Source organism: Microtus ochrogaster, chromosome 18, assembly GCF_000317375.1.
Source record: "Microtus ochrogaster isolate Prairie Vole_2 chromosome 18, MicOch1.0, whole genome shotgun sequence".
Classification (NCBI taxonomy): domain Eukaryota; kingdom Metazoa; phylum Chordata; class Mammalia; order Rodentia; family Cricetidae; genus Microtus; species Microtus ochrogaster.
In genome coordinates, this window is record NC_022020.1 from 19869496 (window position 1) to 19888759 (window position 19264).

The 19264-nt window shown below is 38.1% G+C and overlaps 1 protein-coding gene across 1 annotated transcript in view; it reads right to left on the minus strand.

Annotated features, from left to right (window-relative positions):
- Positions 1-19264, minus strand: part of Rit2 (Ras like without CAAX 2) — a 326989-nt gene that overhangs the window by 154181 nt on the left and 153544 nt on the right. The window contains exon 4 of the mRNA XM_005355850.3: positions 3432-3623. Coding sequence (XP_005355907.1) covers positions 3432-3623 — 192 coding nt within the window. The remainder of the gene's footprint in view (positions 1-3431; positions 3624-19264) is intronic.

Genomic DNA, 19264 nt, shown 5'->3' on the forward strand with positions numbered 1-19264 from the left:
AGATAGATAGATAGATAGATAGATAGATAGATAGATAGATAGATAGATAGATAGATAGATAGATAGATAGATGATAGATGATAGATATCTCTGTGTTTCAGATGCAAAATACAGAAACAATTTTTCAAGCATACATGTTTCTTTTAAAGCATACATAGTCTTTAAAGAATACATAGTCTCTTTTAGTCTTAGTTTTCTTGCTAGCTATAATAATTTTATAAAGGCAATTGCTGTCCATAGATTTATCTCTTTAATATTCTCATTCTTCAAATGCTTGTTTTTTTAACAATAGAGAGCTGAAAGTTGAAAATAACGTGCAAATTGAAATCACATTGTAAAGAAAAAAACCCATTCTGCAATTTCAGGAATGGTCCTTTCTACAGACACCATAGCCAGCAGCCTGATTTCCACATCAGCACTTTATTATTGGAGAGTTCATTACTGGAGTCTTGGTGCAGGAGCATCTTTAAGAAGGTGGTAATTGTGTTTTCATGGGTTTTGCCCTCTCTGTGACTATCACATTTATTTGTTTTTATCTAAAAGGAAGTCTGTAAAGTCAAAATGTGATTGTTTCTTTTGTTTATTCATAGTGTTGGTTTCAGTGACCTTTGTGGTTTGTGTTGCTGTGATTCACTTTAGTGCTAACTGAGAAAGAGCAGTTTCTAGGGTGTGATGATCCTCCTGAATCTGCCTCAGAAATACTTTTGAATCTTTGAGCCAAGAGTCTTCTTTGAACCTCAAAAATCAGTGCCTAGAGAGCATGGGAAAGTCAATGTCACCCTTATCTGGGATTATAAAATCACTCTACAAGGTGTGAACTAAACCCATTTCCTAATGGTTTTATATTTCTACCTTTTTTAGAGTCACTTGTAGCTCCCCTGAGTAGCCCAGTCAATGTTGTTTGTTCTCCAGGAACTCTCCGTGTACAACTAAGGAGGCACAGTAATCACTGATTATGCAGGTGTGTTAGTGTGCCCTCATGCTTCTTCTTAGGAGCCCTAAGTCACATGCATTTAGTTAGGTTTCTGTTGCTGTGACAAATGCCAAAAGAAACTTGGGGAAGGAAAGGCCTACTTGGCTTACAGGTTGCAGTACACCATCAAGGGAAGCAAGGGAGTGAACTCAAGGCAGGAGTTTGGAGGCAGAAGCTGATGCACAGATCATGGAGGGAGTCTTCTTACTGACTTGCTCCCCATGGCTTGCTCAGACTTCTTTCTTATACAATTCAGAGTCACCAACCCAGAGGTGACATTGCCCACAGTGAGTTGAATCCTCCCACATCAATCATTTATCAAGAAAATGCTCTCAGGGACTTGCCTAGAGGCCAATCTAATAGATGCATTTTCTTAAATGAGGTTCCCTCTTCCCTGATGACCCTGCTGGATTGTGTCAAGAAGACAAAAACTAACCAAAACAGAGATCAATCATCCTCACTCTTGTGAGGGGTGTGTCCAGAAGGTTCAGACACTATGAAGTAGGTGAGGATAGTATCATATTAGGCTGTTCAGATGAACACTTCCTCTTACAGAGGTGTAATCCTATCATAATAAACACTTGCAAGAACAAAATAAGGTAGAAAAACAGCAACAGATCAGTTACACAAGAAACAAACAAGCATAGCTTCTGCTTTTGGTTTGAATAAAAATGTTTCCCGGTAGACTCGTACATTAGAATGTTTGGTTCTCAATTAGTGGGGCTGTTTGGAAAGGATTAGATGTGCCCTTGTTGGAGGAACTGTGCCACACTGGCTTTCAGATTTCAAAAGCCCATGCCACACCCAGTACCAGACTCTCTCTCTCTCCCTCCCTTCTTCCTTTCCTCCCTCCCTCCCTCTCTCTGCTGCTGCTGTTGATGTTGCTGCTACTGCACCTTGCAGATCATGTGAGCTCGCAGTTAATGCTCCAGTTTCATGCCTGCCTTCCACCATGCTCCCTGCCATGAGGTTTATGAACACTCTGAAACTGTAAACAAGACCCTAGTTAAATGCTTTCGTTTAAAAGTTGCCTTGGTCATGGCGTCGCCTCACAATAGAACAGTAACTAAGAGAGCTTCTAAAATAGCTAGCACCTTAAACAGCTTAGACACTGAAGCACATATAAAACAGAAAAAAAATAGTCACCACAAAAAAAGCATTGCACTAAATAACTGCATTTTCATAAGGCATCTTAAACATTGGCTCTATATGAGCTCTTTCCATTTTAAGAAAACATTAAATGCATTAAACATGAAAATTCAAATTCATAAGATATACAAATTAGGGGTGAAAACTCTTTTTTATTTAGTCATTATTCCTACCTTAGCAAAAGGTCTTATTAGTAAGTTACAGTAGTAGTTGGTTTAAAAATTAATCACTAAATGGAATAACAGCAACTATTAAAAGCCAGTTCAAATTTAAAGTCAGTATAAATAAAGATGAAGCATCCCAAATTATAACTAAGAAACTCAATTTAGAGAATTAGATTTACAAAAATTTGATTTGCATGCAAGTCCCCTTCTACAAACTAAGTCACAGCAATGGAATTCTGTGGTGGTTTTCCTGGTCCCTGAACAGACAGTAGGGTTACAGTTTCCAAGTAACCATCTCAGAGAGGGCAGCATTACAGCTTTGCCATCAGGTGATACCTAGGAAGGGGGTCTGGTTTGGTGAGAATACACTATAACAAACTATTATGGCAAATCTTGAAAGCTTGTCACTCAAGATAGATATAGATATAGTTTCTCTGTTCTGAAGTGTGCTTGAAGAATACATGAAATTATATGAATATGATGATAGAGCAGATATAATTTAGAAATTACCGACTGTCTATGAGAGCAATTTCTCATTCAACACAAAAAGGGAGGACTCATATCTATCACTGTATGAAAAATGACCCAAAGACATAGTGGCTTAAATCTTTATATTTGTTGTGGACTCCACAAATCGGAAATCGTGAGGCATTTGATATTCCAGGTGGATTAGCTGGGATGTCTTATATAATGTCAGGAAGATGGTGACTGCTAACAAAACTCACAAGATAACTTTGCCCACATACATGGTACCTTGGTAAGGACAGCTCTGACTCCCGTGCACATGGCACATCTCACGTGAGGTCTGGAACTCAAATGTGAACATTTCAAGAGACAAGCACAGAGGCTGCAGAATTTTTAAATCTCAAACTCAAAGGTTCCTAGGAGTCATTTCTTTTATACACTACTGCCCAACGCAAATCTAACACCTGCCAGATTCAAGAACACAGAGAATGGTAAAGATACCATGAAACAGCATATGAGACGGATGATTACAGAGGAGGGAATCACACCGTAGCGGAAAACACATGGGTTTCTTAGGTGGGAAAAGCAGGTCGTTCATGAACTCAAACTTAGAATGCAGTCATACTTGATACCAGATATCAATGGAGGCAAACACAAGCTAATATAAGTTTTGCACTCACCTGGCAGAATTGTTCCAGGTCAATTTTGTTACCCACCAAGACAAGGGGAATTTCATAGGTGTGACGGACCTGGAAAATAAGTTCCTTGAGCTTGGCAGCCTCCTGGAATGACTGGCGGTCAATGACAGAGTAGCAGATGATGAAGCCCTCACCCCCACGCATGTACTGCTCTCGCATGGCTGTGAACTCTGCCTGGAGGAGAGACGAGCAAAGGGGAAGGTTTTAGTTGGAGGGAGTTAATAGGAAATATAATGTATTCTTGTGAAATGTGAATATTTTAAACTATTGAGAGTGTTAGATTTTCATCGTAGGTTAGATTTAAGAGCTCCTGGACAGACCTGGCAAATAACAAGTCATAAAAATGAGATTTTGTTTTTATATTTCAATGCCTTCGCTTCATAAATGAATCAGTTTGTGTATTGTAAACATTTTGTCCTTTGAGGTTATGTTAGATAGGTCCTAGTTTAGTATTTAAACATTTTCTTACAGCCTGTCTTTTGAAACATTTTTTTTTCTAGAAACCATTGAAAACTTATGATCAAAGGAATCTGGCTCCACTTTTCAAATGAGAGTCCATTTGTACTGAAAATCTGGAGCAACTCCTCTGGAGGATTTGGCAAAATGAACTCCTTTTCTATACAAAAAAAAATGAACACAGAGACTAAAATTATGGCTGAGATGGAGAGTCTGCCTGGCATGCAAAAGGCCCTGGATTTAATCCCAACAGAGAAAGAAAAGAAGGAGAGAGAGAGAGAGAGAGGTGGGGAAGACAGATTAAAGTTAGAATCTTGATTACCTTTGCCTTTCTGAAAAGGCAGAGTGTGGATAATACAGCTGCATTCATATATTCTGGTGTTCTTAGGTTTGGCTCAGAGAAGCTGAGAAATTGAAGGACCTGGCTGCTTGAAGATAGATTGATTTCTACACTCTGCTAATCCCTTCATCTTCACTTTCTGCAGAAGAAGGCAAGCTACATTCCACATTGGCCTTGTGTGTCATCTGACTGGCCCTTTAATACTGCTTCCCAGCTTTATTACAATTTCTCAAATTCTGAAAATCCTAACATTAAACTGTAATCCACAGAGTTTCTTTAAGTCAAGAACATGCTATTTATTTCTTTATTCTTGGTCTGAATCTACTGCTAACACCATAAGGAGAGATTAGGAAGATGCAATGGATAACTTACAGCTTGGGCTTGTCTAAGAAACAAGACACACTAAACAGCAAGAACATACGAGAGTTTATCGTGATTTGGTCAATTTGTGCTATTAGTAACCAAAGAATGGGAGCAAAATTAGACTTCTTGTGTGGGAAGTCCTTCTGTACATGTGCTGCTTTTATTGGTTAGTAAATAAAGCTACTTTGGCCTATAGCAGGGCAGAATAGAGTAAGGAAGGAATTCCAAGCAGAGGTACAGGAGAAAAGAAGGCAGAGTCAGAGAGACACCATCTAGTCAGCCTCTGAAGGAGACAGATGCCCAGGGAACCTTACAGGTAAACTGCAAGCCTCCTGGTAAATACACAGAATAATAGAAATGGGTTAATTCAAGATGTAAGAGTTAGTTGATCAAGAAGCTTGAGCTAATAGGCCAAACAGTGTTGTAATTAATATAGTTTCTGTGTGATTATTTCAGGTCTAGGAAGCTGAGAACGAACTACAAACTCTGCCTACAAACTTCAGAACTAGGAAAAAGGAAACCTTAACCTAACACAATGAAAGAACAATTAAAATGTATGCTCAGAATACTTCCCTAACAGATGTTCATTTAATTTAATATAACTTTTAAAAGGGAAATATTTCATTAGACTGAAAAAATTAGAAAATCTGAGAATTTACTTACAAGTGTGGACACACTGGAAGAACTATAATGATTTTGAGTTAGTGATTTCTCTAAGACATTTTCAATAAGTATGGAGTAATTGCCAACAGTATCGGGCTAAACTAACAGCTTCCAGGCTTTAAGAATCAGAGCATACAGAAGACAGAAGATGTGTCTAGAAACAGACAGCTTACTGCTACAGAAGCAATTCAAATTTTCACCCACTGACATGAACTTTTATAAACTTAATATATACATACATTAACACTATGCCTAATATTACTTAGCATTAAATATTCTTACTTCAACCCTAGATTTCACACAGTAAGTAAAATGCACTTATATGATACAACATAGTTCCTACTTCACTTAGAACCTTCACCTCTACGGCAGGAATGAATGGGCCATAAAATGTCTGTGGCATCTTGTTACTCTATTTTATTCTTTCTTTTATTGAAAATAGATTTTTTTTCAGACAATATATTTTGAATATGGTTTCCTCTTCCCCTGTTCCTTCTCGTCTCCCTTCCCATCCAAATACACACCCTTATTTATTTATTCTTGTTTGAAAAAGTCATCTAAAAATAATAAAATAAAATAAGATACAACAAAACAAAAACAAAATTAAAATAGGATGAAACATTCAAACATGCAAAAAAAAGAGCTAAAGTAAAGCTCAGGAGATACACTTGGACTTTTATGAATTTGAAAGCCTGCGCTTCAACCAGAAATACACACTTGCTAATAATAAAGCAGAAAACTATGGACCACAATACTAACTCTCCTTTCCTAAACATACAATCAATCTTTTCAAATAGAAATGACAAAGTCATCAAAGAAACATAATAGATCCTTAGGAAAATAAACATAAATTCATTATAGCAGTTAAACAAAACTTAATGGTCCTGATATGCCATGCAAGTCACTCCTTACTGAGAGTCAAATATACTGTGTACTCTTTCGCATGCAGTACTGCAGTTCCTTCTGTTCCTGCATCATAGTCTTTTTAAAGACATTTTTATTTGTTTATATGGGTGTCTATAAATGGGACGTGAGTTCAGGTGTCCAAAAGGCACCAGCTTTCTCTGGAGCTGGAGTTATTGCTGACGATTGCAAAGCCGTCAGTGTCATAGCTGGGAACCTAACTGCAGTCCCCTGCAAGGTCAGTAATTGCTTCTAACTGTCGGGCCATCTCTCTAGCTCCATGCATCATAGTTTTGCTGCTTTACAAACAATGCTACACTGCATATTCTTAAAATCCCTCTCACTAAGATTCAGTTACGTCTGAGAAGTTGACTTGTTCAAGGAAAACATTCCTCTGCTTTTGAGAAACTGTGATGATTTCACTGCCAAAGATAATAATGCTATTGTATATGAAAGTGGCGGTTGCTTTTCATCCCCTCCAATGCTACTTTAAACTAATTTGTTTACTCCGGGATGAAAAGAACCATCTTTCTTTGATCTGCTCATTATCTTTGAGTCATGTTGGTGGTCTCCTATGTTGACTATTCATTCATGTAGTTGCTCTATTTGCGAACCCAGTTAATTGGATGAAGGAGTTTGTGGTGTTTTGATGTTTGTTGTTTTCCCAATTGAGGATTACTCTAACTTGTTCTAGACACATGCCTTTCCATGATATTTTCTATATTTAATATAAAGCAATACATTTGATTATATCAGCAATAAATATAGCATGAAAATCTAATAAATCTGACAAAGAAAGATAGGCATAGTATATAAAAGAAAAATTCACAGGGAACAATATTTAGAGGTTGAATGAAAGCCCAGCAGAGATTATTAATGAGATTAAAGGGCATATATGTTACATTAAAATAGATAAAAAGATAAAGTGGAGCACACCTATAAGTCCAATATTCAAACACTGAGTCAAAGCAGTTGCAATCTCAAGCCAGCCTGAGCTACACAGTGGGACTCTTATCAAAAATGAAAACAACAGCAAAAGTACAGCAGTTCTTGTACCTAATTATGTTCATGTTCAATCTTTGTCTTTGCAACCTGAAGGCATGATAAGGGGTTGCAATGGCATGTGTTTCAGGCTGATAACTCACTAAGATTGTTATCATTCCACACATAATATCTCAGCACCTTGATTTCCTCATGCAGGAAAGAGGCATTAGAATGTTCTTAGCCTGCCCTATATAGACGAAGAAGAATCAAATTAGAGAACAAACATGAAAATGCTTTGATGATTTTCTTTAATGCAATACAGTTCAAACCTAGTGTTACCTTCATTATAGACTTGACACACCAGAAATCCTCACTGGGAGAGTAGGCATGAGACATCTGTGAGAGGCATTAAGTGTGAACCTGGGAGGTTTTCAAACACAGTCACCAGAAAATTCACACGATTTGAGTCAGAGACCTTTCACCAATGAAGTAGATACAATGAAACACACACAGTGATGGGGTGACTCCAAATAGCTGGCTTTCTCTTTGTCACTCACACAGAATCTGTGCACGTCATTTTCTTAAACATACTCGGGAGGTTGTTGGAGCCAAGAATATTGAATATAAGCTCTCTAACTATGTATCATCTTAGTAACACGGCATAGGAATCTCTTCAAAGGGTAAAAAGCTTTGCTTAACATTTTGCTTCCGTTCTCATTACCCCATGCATTAAAGGTTCTGAAACATTTTGTTGTCTGCATTTCATCCATTAATATCAATAGCTTCCTGCTGTAAATGAAACTTGATGGTTAATTATTGAAGAATGTTACTAGATTTCATTTGCTATCTGTAAGCATCAAAGTACCTATGAAAACAGACTCCAGGAAATGCTGTCTGCATAAACATTTCAGGAATCTTCAGTGCAATTCTGAGTAAATATTACAGTTTGATCCATTTCTTTGACATCTCCCCTTAAACTGAAGTCACATGGGAATTCTATGAATTCAGAAAACAAATAATTTCTGATAATTATCACTGTGGTGGTTTTAATAAAATGCTCCCATTAATCACAAGTATTTGAATAGCTGGTGCTCAGTTGGTAGCTATTTGAAGAAGATTAGGAGGTGTGACCTTGCTACACAGTTATGTCACTGAGGCCAACTTTAAGGTTTCAGAAGATTTGCTCAGTTATGAGATAACACTCTCTGTTTCCTGTTTGTGGATGAAGATGTAAGCTCTCAGTGACTTTCAGTATCATCCCTGCCTACCTGCTGCAATGCACCCTACATTCATGATGATGGACTCCTATCCTTCTGGAACCATAGCCCCAAATAAACTCTTCCTGCTAGTTGCTTTGGACATGGTGTTTTAACCCAGCAACAGAAAAGAAACTAATTCAGTCACAATCCAGGTTTTTTGATGGGCAGAGTAAAGATTTTTGAGGAGTGTTAGGGAAAGGACTTGGGCCATCTCCTTTCTGTGTTTACCTGGTAGAAGTATGAAATATCTTCGCCTCCTGTTTAAAAAGCAAACAAATATTCATCACACTACCAGACTAACAGTTTAGATGTTCTATAATGTAATGGGCACAAACTATTGTTTATTCTCATCAGAAAGATGCTGCCAGTCTCAGGATAAGCACACACACATTCTACATGTACATGGACATGCCACATTCACTCAATACAAAAAAGCAAATCAAAAGTCCCATATCTGACACTATATTCAGTGATTGGATATATAATAAATGAAAACAATAGAAAAAATGGCAACAGCAAGAAGCCTGCCTTGTCCATGTTTGAACTGAATGGAAAGAATTAAAAGCCCAGTGAATCAGAGATTCAAATAGGGGCAAGAACAGGATGCCAGTGAATGAAAGAGATATCTTGGTTAAAAAAAAAAATGAGATGTGATATTTTTCCTAAGATTTATTATTTGCCCAATGATGCTTAACTCTCAAGCAACATCACTTTTACAACTAATATATCACCATCCTAAATAGCCTTCCGTGCTCTAACTTCTCAATGCACAGTTGCCAAACCTCCAGAGCCTACTAACCCAGGAGCTAGATATTTTCTCAAGGACACCAAAGGATTCATGTGGTTGCTGCTTTGCGTGGATGTGGGGAGAGTTGTTTATTTTTGTTGTTGTTGTTGGGGGACAAAGATTCATTATGTATTCCTGGCTGGCCAAAGATTTACTATGTAGACTAGACCAGGATGGCTTTGAACTCCTAGAGCTCTGTGTGACTGTGCCTTTCAAGAGCTGAGTCACAGGAGTGCATCACCACACCCAGGTGACTGCTGCTTTTGCTTTCATCTCTTTAAAAGAATATACATATATAATTGCAAACTTTAATATATATATAAATTTATATATATATATATGGGCAGGTGGTTGAAATCTTGAATTTTGTACTTTTAATACCAGAAAGACTGCTGATCATAATGTTGTCATTGAACACTAGGTATGTAAGGGCCCTAGAATTAGGCTATCATGAAGATAGGTGCTGAAAATTGTCTCAAATACAATCTGAAATAAACCAAGGCTGTGATGCAGGACCCACTATATACATATATATATTTAAATTTTTGCCATCATAAAGTTACTATAATTTATGTCAGAACTGAAAACAATGGAAAGTGACTTTTTAGTCTCAATCTGATCCCTTAAACAAGTTAAGTATGTCAATAAAGATGGAAATGGTAAAAAAAAAAAGTATTATTATGTTGGTAGCATGAAATAAAATTGTACCTAAAATGAAAATTGCAATTGGAAATGCTATCTTTTTTCCCCAGAAAGCAGCACTGTGTCCATCATTATGGAGTTGCTCTCTGTCTGTATTTTTAGAAATGCAATGTGTCAGATGCTATGCACAGTCTGCTTAGCTCAGCCATCAAATGTTTACAGAGCACTTACACATGTCAGGCATCTAAGACTTAATATGACTTAAAAGAATACACATAATGAAAGAAAAATATTCATTGCTTAATACAGAAAATAATGTATAGAAATTAGACATTAAAACCAGGAAGTAGTGAGAAAACTAAGTTAGATTGACAGTTTGAATTTCCAGAAAGCCAAAGCTATAGTCTAAAATGGTCAACTGCAGATCCTTAAGTCTTAGAGAGGAGGCAATTTTCTCTCCTAGAGTTGAAAAAAGGAGCAGTTCTCTCAATGCCAACAAATCAGGATCCTCCTTAGCAGATTTCCAAAGACGTGGTCTGTTTCCAATCCTCTTCACGCCAAGCAATTTCCCTGAACCTCAAGACACTGAGGACAGTTTGTCTAAGATAAAAGAAACACATGGAGGAAATGAAGCAAAGGGTAAAGATGGGGACAGGAGAGTGAAATCTTCTTGAATTTTGTGCTTGAAATACCGGGAAGACTGCTGATCATAATGTTGACACTGAACACTGGGGAACAGAAGGGCCCTAGAACTGGTCTATCATGAAGATAGGTGCGGAAAACTGTCTGTCTCAAATACCATTTGACATAAACCAAGTCTGCAACGCAGGATCTGCTTTATAAGTTATGGGTCTGGGTGAAAAAAGAAAATGTGAGATTTTTGTTCAACATTTGTAAATGATTAATCAATTTTTTTAAAAGAAACTAGGATAGCAAAAGTCAGAACAAAAAGTAAAACATGGGATTCTTCTAAGCAGTAGGACCCAGGTAACAGCACAAGTCACAAGCCCACGACACCAGTCACATTGTGGTCAGGCATAGAGTAACAGCTGGGCACTCTTATGAGACCTTCGGAGACCATACCTGAAGCAATGGTGGTCTTGCCGAGACATAAAGACACTTCTGAAGTTTCCTGGCCCTGGAGAGGGTCAAACAATTATGCAAGGATAAGTGTCTGAAGATTACTGTGGTGTGGAGTGTGGGAAACTGAGGCAGAGTAGGGATGGGGCCATACACTTCAGATGGAAAGGATGTGATGAAAAAGGCACACTTCAGGCTCCTGTTTGCTCAATAGACGGCACACTCCTGATCTGTGAAATCAGAATACAGAAAACCCTGAAAAACAAGTTTCCAGTTTAATGTGATAGAAAAAAAAAAAACAGGAATTTGAGAGATGTTTTAGGGGCTGGGGAAATAGCTGAGCTGAGAAAAGTGGTTTCTGATAATCCTGATGGGTTTCATCCCCAGTACTAACGCAGTGGAAAGAGAACCAATTCCCATAAGCCCTCTGACCTTCCACACTTGTAATATGGCATGTAGACACACAATGAGCAAACAAACAAGCTAAAAAAAATAAATATTTTAAGAGATGTTTTAGGCACTACATCAAGCTTTTATTCATGTAACATGGTCTATATTCTGATCTCCACATCAGATATCAGGTATAGAGATACCAAATGTAGCCAAAATCCTGGAACTTCCAGGAATATTAGTATCATACCATGCTACCGTGTAGTAAAGGGAAGAGTGACATTACGGCGTTAAGCATGTCTCTGTATTTTGTAACTGTAGCTAAGAAATGGAACAGTAATGGCAGAAATGTGTTAATTGGAAAGTATAGAAGGTTCATTATATGCTACTCTGACTGGTGCTTGCTAGAGTTCACACTAGATATCTAAGGGACACAGGTCACTGGAATAACAGTTCTGTGAAAGATTAAAACCTGAACAGGGTCAGTCTTGGGTCCCTTCTATAGATGCATGGGTAGATAAAATGCATATGTATATAATGGTATTTTATTTAGCCATGAATCAAAGAAAATTATGTATTTTCAAGAAACTGGATAGAACTGGAATTCATCGTGTTTAATGAAAGAAGTCAAATTGAACAAATGTCTCACGTTGTCCCTCCTATCCAGAATCAACATTTCTTTTTAAAGGGCATTAAATCAGAAAAGAGGGTATTTTGAAAGAGGGAGGAGACCAACAGGAAATGGACAGGGTGATGAGGAAGGGTAGCGAATGTGATCAAGGAAAATGATGTGCGTGGGAGGAGATGCCATGTGTCATCACTAAAGCAAAAAAGTGAGATGCAGACCAGCACGGGGAGGATTAGTGCACTAACAATCACAAGTTGTTTGGATTGTGTATGGGAACAATAACTAAGATACAAACTCAACTTGACTAGAATCCATTCTGGTAGATTACAACTATCTCAAGAGAGGGAGTTTTCTCAACGAGAGTGTGTTTTATCTGTTTGAAAAGAGATTTTTTTTTTTTTGAAATGATGCTGACAGCTGTCTTCTGGTTTTGTTCCTTGTGCCTGTATAATACTAAAGTCTAGTTCAACTTTCAGGCAAATTTACTTATCACTGAAATCTCAACGTTAGTTAGAACAAGACAGAAAAGATCAGAGGGCAGTGGGGGAGAAAACGGGGAAGTGAAATGAATGGAAATGGAGTATTATCATGCATATGTGTGAGAATGCCGTAATGAAAGGCAGCACTTTGCATATCAACAAAAATATTAACTAGAAAGAATATTTTAAAAGCAAACTTAATATTTCTTATTTTCATTATGTAGCTGATGTTATTTGTCTTACTCAAAAATAAAAGGATATAGACGGTGTTCTACCTGTGAGTGAATCAAGTTTTCTTTGCCCTAGAATTCTGAGTGGTTTTCTTCTTCTCTCTGACTTGTACTTACTACCAAAGATGTAGAGGTTCATACCGCCATTGAGTGATACAAACCCACTGAAAGTCATATCTAATAGCAGTCAGTTGCCTGTCTCTGCTGGGTCAATCAGTAACTGTTTTCCTTCTCATTAGAGTCTAGCTTAGAAGAAACCAGCATGACTCTTTTCCCACCAGTGGATCCCACCACATTCCCGTTACTCAGTGTGATATTGAGAGCACAATCCAGTGAAAATGACGCAAAGTGGGAAAGCCACAGACAAAGCTAGGTTGCTAATTGATTTAGACTATATCATCCACAAATAAAGAGAATAAAATAGCATGAGCTTACACAAACAAAATTTCCAATTATACAGTCGTTTACATTTTTGAAAGCTCATTTGTAAAAATATGTAGTTCTTCCACAGGGAAAAAAAAAGGTGTTGTTTTGTCACATTAATAATCATTTGTCTCCAAATAATCCTAAAACTTCAGAGTTGAATTAAGAAGCCAACACACCTACATACAAATAAGGAAACCCATGCTTAGATCAAGGAAATGTCTTATAATACCAAAAGTATAGGCGGTAACATCTACATGTTTCCTGACCATTGTCAAGTGTGGGACATGTTTCACACCACTTCAACTATGCCTGGTAATGAGGGGCAGCCACTGCACTCTCGGGGTCCCCTTCTTCCAATCAATCCACACTATATTTGTGTGTGTGATTAATCTTCTTTAACTACCGCATTATTATGGAGTGACTCTGGCCTCAAAGTGCCAGTGGTTGTCCATTTGCTTTCACATCAATCTCTTCTCATCTGCCTGTGTTTAAGGCCGAATATAATCTGATACTATGTTACATATCTGCTTCTATTCCCAATTAATCCTAAGCAATCACACTCTAATGGGGTCAGTTCCCAGGGCTCCATTTTTACCACTGGCTCTAGACCTCACTCTGGACATAAATAGTATATCCTCCTGCTGGAACTTCCTCCAGCTAATCAGAAATGCAGTGATTCTGGGATGTAGTCATTTTACTCTGCAAGCAATAAAGTCCAAATCCAGAAAAGCAGTGATGACATCATTTTCTCATTAATTAAAGCACAACCTATTCAGATAAATTCATTTCTGAACCCATGGGTGCTGCTTACAGTATAGCCAGTAATTGATTCAGACTATAAAGCTTGCTGGTTCTGAGGTGTTTCTGGCAGCACCTGCCGTGTTTCACTGTGACTTCACTGAAGGCTTGGTTCTGAATGCGTACCACGTGTACTTAGGAGGAGTATGGAAGTTTCACAGCACGCATTAGCAAACACTACTTGAGACACCTCAGCTCAGATTTGGATGTTTGTGTCATGAGTGGCAGTGTTTCTGCTGGGTATACAAACTGCTCTCTCTTGTAGAACCATAACGGCCACTACTTTTTATATATTTTCCCACCGTAGTTTTTCAACATTGGGTTCATTAATATAGCTTTGGATTCTGCAGCTACCGATTTTTTTATTTTAGAACTTGCTGCTTGAGTTGCTGACTCACTTTTAATTAAATTTATTTTATATTCTGGCCAAAGTTTCTCCTCGCTCCTCTCCTTCCATTCTGTCTCCCCACCTCCCCTCTGTTTCTCCCCCATTCACTCTTTCTGTTTCTGTTCAGAAAGGGGCAGACCTCCCATGGGTGTCAACAAGGCATGGTACATCAAGTTGCAGTAGGACTAAGCACCTCCCCATATATTAAGGCTGGGCAAGGCAACCCCTTATGAGGAATAGGGTCCCAAAAGCCAGCCACCAAGTAAGGGACAGACCCTGATCCCACTGGTAGGAGTCCCACAAGACCAAGCTACAAAACCTTCACATGCAGAGTGCCTAGATCATATGCAGATTATCTAGGTCAGTCCCATGCAGGCTTCCTAACTAGGTTGGTTCAGACTCTGTGAGATTCTATGAGCCAGGTTAATTGTTTCTGTGGGCTTTCTTGTGATGTCTTTGACCTCTCCATCACCTACAATCCTTCCTCCCTCTCTTTAGGGGAATTCCCCAAGCTCGGCCTAATGTTTGGCTGTGGACCTCTGCATCTGTTTTCATCAGTTACTAGAAGAAGTCTCTCTGATGACAATTAGGGTATTCACCAGCTATGAGTATGTTAGGTTATCATGAGGCATCATTACGCTGACATTTTTTTTTCTCTAATCTGTCCTAGGTCTCTGGACCCTCCAGTCTCTGGGTCCTGACACTCCAGGCAGTGACGGGTGTGGGTTCACTGTCATGGCATGGGTCTGAGACTGGACCAGTCATTGGTCGGCCACTTCCACAATCTCTGTGCCACCCTTACCCCTGCCCATCTCATAGAAAGGACAGACTGTAGATCATAGGTTGTGTGGCTGTGTTGGTGTCCCAGTTCCCCTACTGGAAGTCTTGTCTAATCACAGGAGATGGCCAGTTCTGGCTATGTACCCACTAGGGGTATAGGTCTATTTGAATTGCTGACTTCTGAGTTTCATAAAATTGGTAAAATAAATTTTGGCTGCAGATTAGGACCCAATTACTAACATTTAGTTCTGCCATCTTGTACAATGTGAAGTGACATTCTCAGCATTGAGTTATAAAGTCAAAATATTGATCAGCTCTTAAAAATACCTAAGGTGTTCTATATCCTACAGTATCAAATGTTCATTCAATATTTAATTCTTCATATAAAATAAATAAACACATCCATTTATTAGTATTCAATTTAGCGTTTGTCCTTAATAAATGGTAAAATTATATGTATATTAAACTACTGGAGAAAAACTTCCTTCTGATTTATTGTCAGTATTTTTATTTGCATATTTTATCTAGTTTCATACTCAAGGTTTTGCAAAGCTTTCTCAGGTAAAAGGGGTTAAAAGTTGTACTAGGCTGGTATCTAATACTGTAAAAAAAAAAAAAAACTCCATGACCAAAACAACTTGGGGAAGAGGAGCTTATTTGGATTACAAGTTACAGTCCACCAAGAAGGAAAGGCAGGCAGGAGCTCAAACAGGAACCTCAAGGCCAGAACTCAAGGAGAGACAAAGAAGGAATGCTACTAACAGGTTTGCCCCATGGCTTGCTCTGCTACCTGTCAGTTTGATTGGGATTGTTTGGCTTCTTAATTGTAAAGTTGATTTTTCCCTCCCAGAACTTCTCCCAGATCCTCCCCATCCACTTATCTCCAAGACCCTTTTTTCTTTCTACAAAACAAACAACATAAAAAAAAAGAAAAGAAAATCACCAAAACAGAAACCACAATATAAAAGCAAAAAAATCAATCAGACAAAACATGCCTAAATAAAGCAAAATCGGACAAAATGTCTACAAAAATACTCTTCAGTTCATTTTGTGCTGGCCAACTACTCCTGGGCTTTCAGTTGAAGCTGTAGTGTGGTTAAAAATCCAATGAGACTCCACTGAAGAAACTATTATTCTCTGCTACCTTTCTTAGGCCACCAAGGAGCACCTGCCCAAGAATGGCACTGCCCATAGGAGGCTATGCTTTCCTGCTTCAGTTTGCAATCGAGAAAAATGCCTGCCAGGTAGACATGCCTACAGGCCAATCTGATGGAGGAAAGTCTTAACTGAGAATTGAGGGTTCCTCTTCTCAAGTATGTCAAGCTGACTATCAAGAATTGTCATCACACAAGTAGAAGAAGTTAAAGAAGTCCAGCCTTTATATAAGGGCTTCTGCCTTCTCTTAGCATATCTTATTTTGTCCTGGTTGGCTGTTGTTTCTTGGAGGGCTGTTCCCTTCCAAACAGGAAACAGGAGGAGTGAATTTGGGGAAGAGGTAAGTCAAAAAGCTGGGAAGAGTGGAAGATGAGAAACTGTGATTAGGATGTATTGTATGAGAAAAAACATCTATTTTCAATTAAAAATAAAAATTTTTAAAAGAAGGTCTAAGATAGCTCTGCCTTCCAACCATTGACCACTGTAAATAACTTATCCCAGTTATTTGAGTCACACATGTTCCTCATAATCAATTATAATCTTCTTTCATGGATGTATAGGCATCAAACTCAGCTGTTTTTGATAATCCTTTTCTGAATATTGTTATCACTTATAGGAATTGAAACTTGTAATTATACCTTCTAATCTTGTTATATAAAAAGTCAAACTCATATCACAAAGCATGTCTTTAATATCTTTGTGCACAGTACATGCATGGCACAGGGTACTTGGATGTACAAAAAGCTCTAGCCTACTGCTGTTAAATAGAAAAAGCCATTTGAAGCACATCGCTTGATTTTCTTGTTCAGTAGAGAAATGTGTATATTTCAGACCAGAAATTATATGGTAGATTCTAACTTTAAGTGAGTTTCTGAAAACTTCTAAGTTGTATCTTTCTAGATAATTATTTTTACAATTTAGAGGGAGAAATGCTGTCAAAATCTGTCAATTCAAATGCCACTCTTACATAGTAAAATGAGCATAAGCTTTGTGCTCAGCCAACATCTGCCCACTTTCAATAATGAATTTATAACCCCTTGTGTGCTTTGTATTAAAAATAGACTATGAAAAAATTATTAACCCCAATTACTTCAATATCCTGCAGCAACTATGCTCTGTGAATAATTTGTTTGCACTGACGCAACTGCTTCTTCCCACTGACAGACCCAAGTGAGCTGTTTTATGTTTAAAATCTTAAAATAGCTTTCATCTATTTAAAATGTATTATTTTTAAGTCACATATTATATTTCATCAAAAAATATCAATTAGTAAAACACCAAAATAATGAAGAATGATATGATATGAAGAAATTTAAGCACCAGCTTAATTTAAGAAATTAAGTACCAACATTATAATGATTTTAATTTTGAAATCAGAAAGATAATTCTTCTTGTGAATTGCTAATAAGTTGCAACAGTCAATATAAGAAAAATAACAACTATATATTAATACCATGTTAATCAGGAGCAGAAGGAGGGGGAGCACGAGCAAGGAACTCAGGACCACGAGGGGTACACCCACACTCTGAGACAATGGGGACGTTCTTTCGGGAATTCACCAAGGCCAGCTGGCCTGAGTCTGAAAAAGCATGGGATAAAACCGGACTTGCTGAACATAGCAGACAATGAGGACTACTGAGAACTCAAGAACAATGGCAATGGGTTTTTGATCCTACTGCACGTGCTGGCTTTGGGGGGGCATGGGCGGTTTGGATGCTCAACTTACTAAACCTGGATGGTGGTGGGCGGTCCTTGGACTTCCCACAGGTCAGGGAACCCTGATGGCTCTTCAAGCTGATGAGGGAGAGGGACTTGATCGGGGGAGGGGGAGGGAAATGGGAGGCGGTGGCGGGGAGGAGGCAGAAATCCTCAATAAATAAATAAATTCAAAAAAATAAAAATAAATAAATAAATAAATAAAAAAAACCCATCTGCCCTGCAAAAAAAAAAATACCATGTTAATATGGACAATGGAAAATATGTACATTGCTTAATATATATGTCATATAATCACAGAGTCTAATGTTACAGAGCACATAGATTTTATATTTAAAAGTTTATTTTAGTGTCCAATACATAATGAGAACATCATGCAATACTTCTATTGGCAGGAGCCATGTGACTTCTTTAGGGAGCAAGGTATGAGAATAACACAAATGACTCTCCTTGCAGCAAGACCCTGGAGTCCCTGACCCACTTGGCAAAGACCTGTGGACAATTCACTGCATAATTCTGGGCATGACCGTTGGAGCATTATGCTACGTGCTATCCTTGCCTTCACCATGCTAGCCATACTGCTGGCCTGAACAAGTACAGTAGATTATAAAATTTAATATTACATATTTGTGCAACTATTCTGGAAAGGGTGATTTTAACCATAAGAGTTTTAAAGAGATGTTATTAAATAGATAATATCAGGAGTCAATGGAAATACTCTAGAAACGGAATGAAGTAGAATCATAGAAACCCACACTTCCCTCATTTCTAATAGCTGTATCAGTACCCTAAGAAGTTAAGAGAGATAGACATAAAGACAAGAGAGAAACAGTGCCAGCTTTTAAGAGTAAGTTTTCAAGTTACCTATAGGATAAATGGAAAAACCTGGTATATGCCCAGAGGAGATAGATAGAGTAGTATAAAATGTTGAATGAATTGACACAGCTTTAGCAGGTAAGCTGATCATGAGAACTCAGACCCTATCAGTTATAAATATTAACTTCAAGAGGCAAAACTGTTTCTCATCCTGCATGATGCTGTAACCCCATATGCTGCCAACTGGACACTTTGTTCTACCTGTAGGTGTCCCTAGTTAGAAAAGTTCCTTTGTAGCTTGTAAGACTGCTTATGCTTCTAACAGTAGAGAGACAGATCTGGCTTGGGTCTGGAAAAGCCTGGGATAAAACCAGACTTGCTGAACATAGCAGACAATGAGGACTACTGAGAACTCAAGAACAATGGCAATGGGCTTTTGATCCTACTGCACGTACTGGCTTTGTGGAAGCCTAGGCAGTTTGGATGCTCACCTTACTAGACCTGGATGGAGGTGGGGGTTCCTTGGACTTCC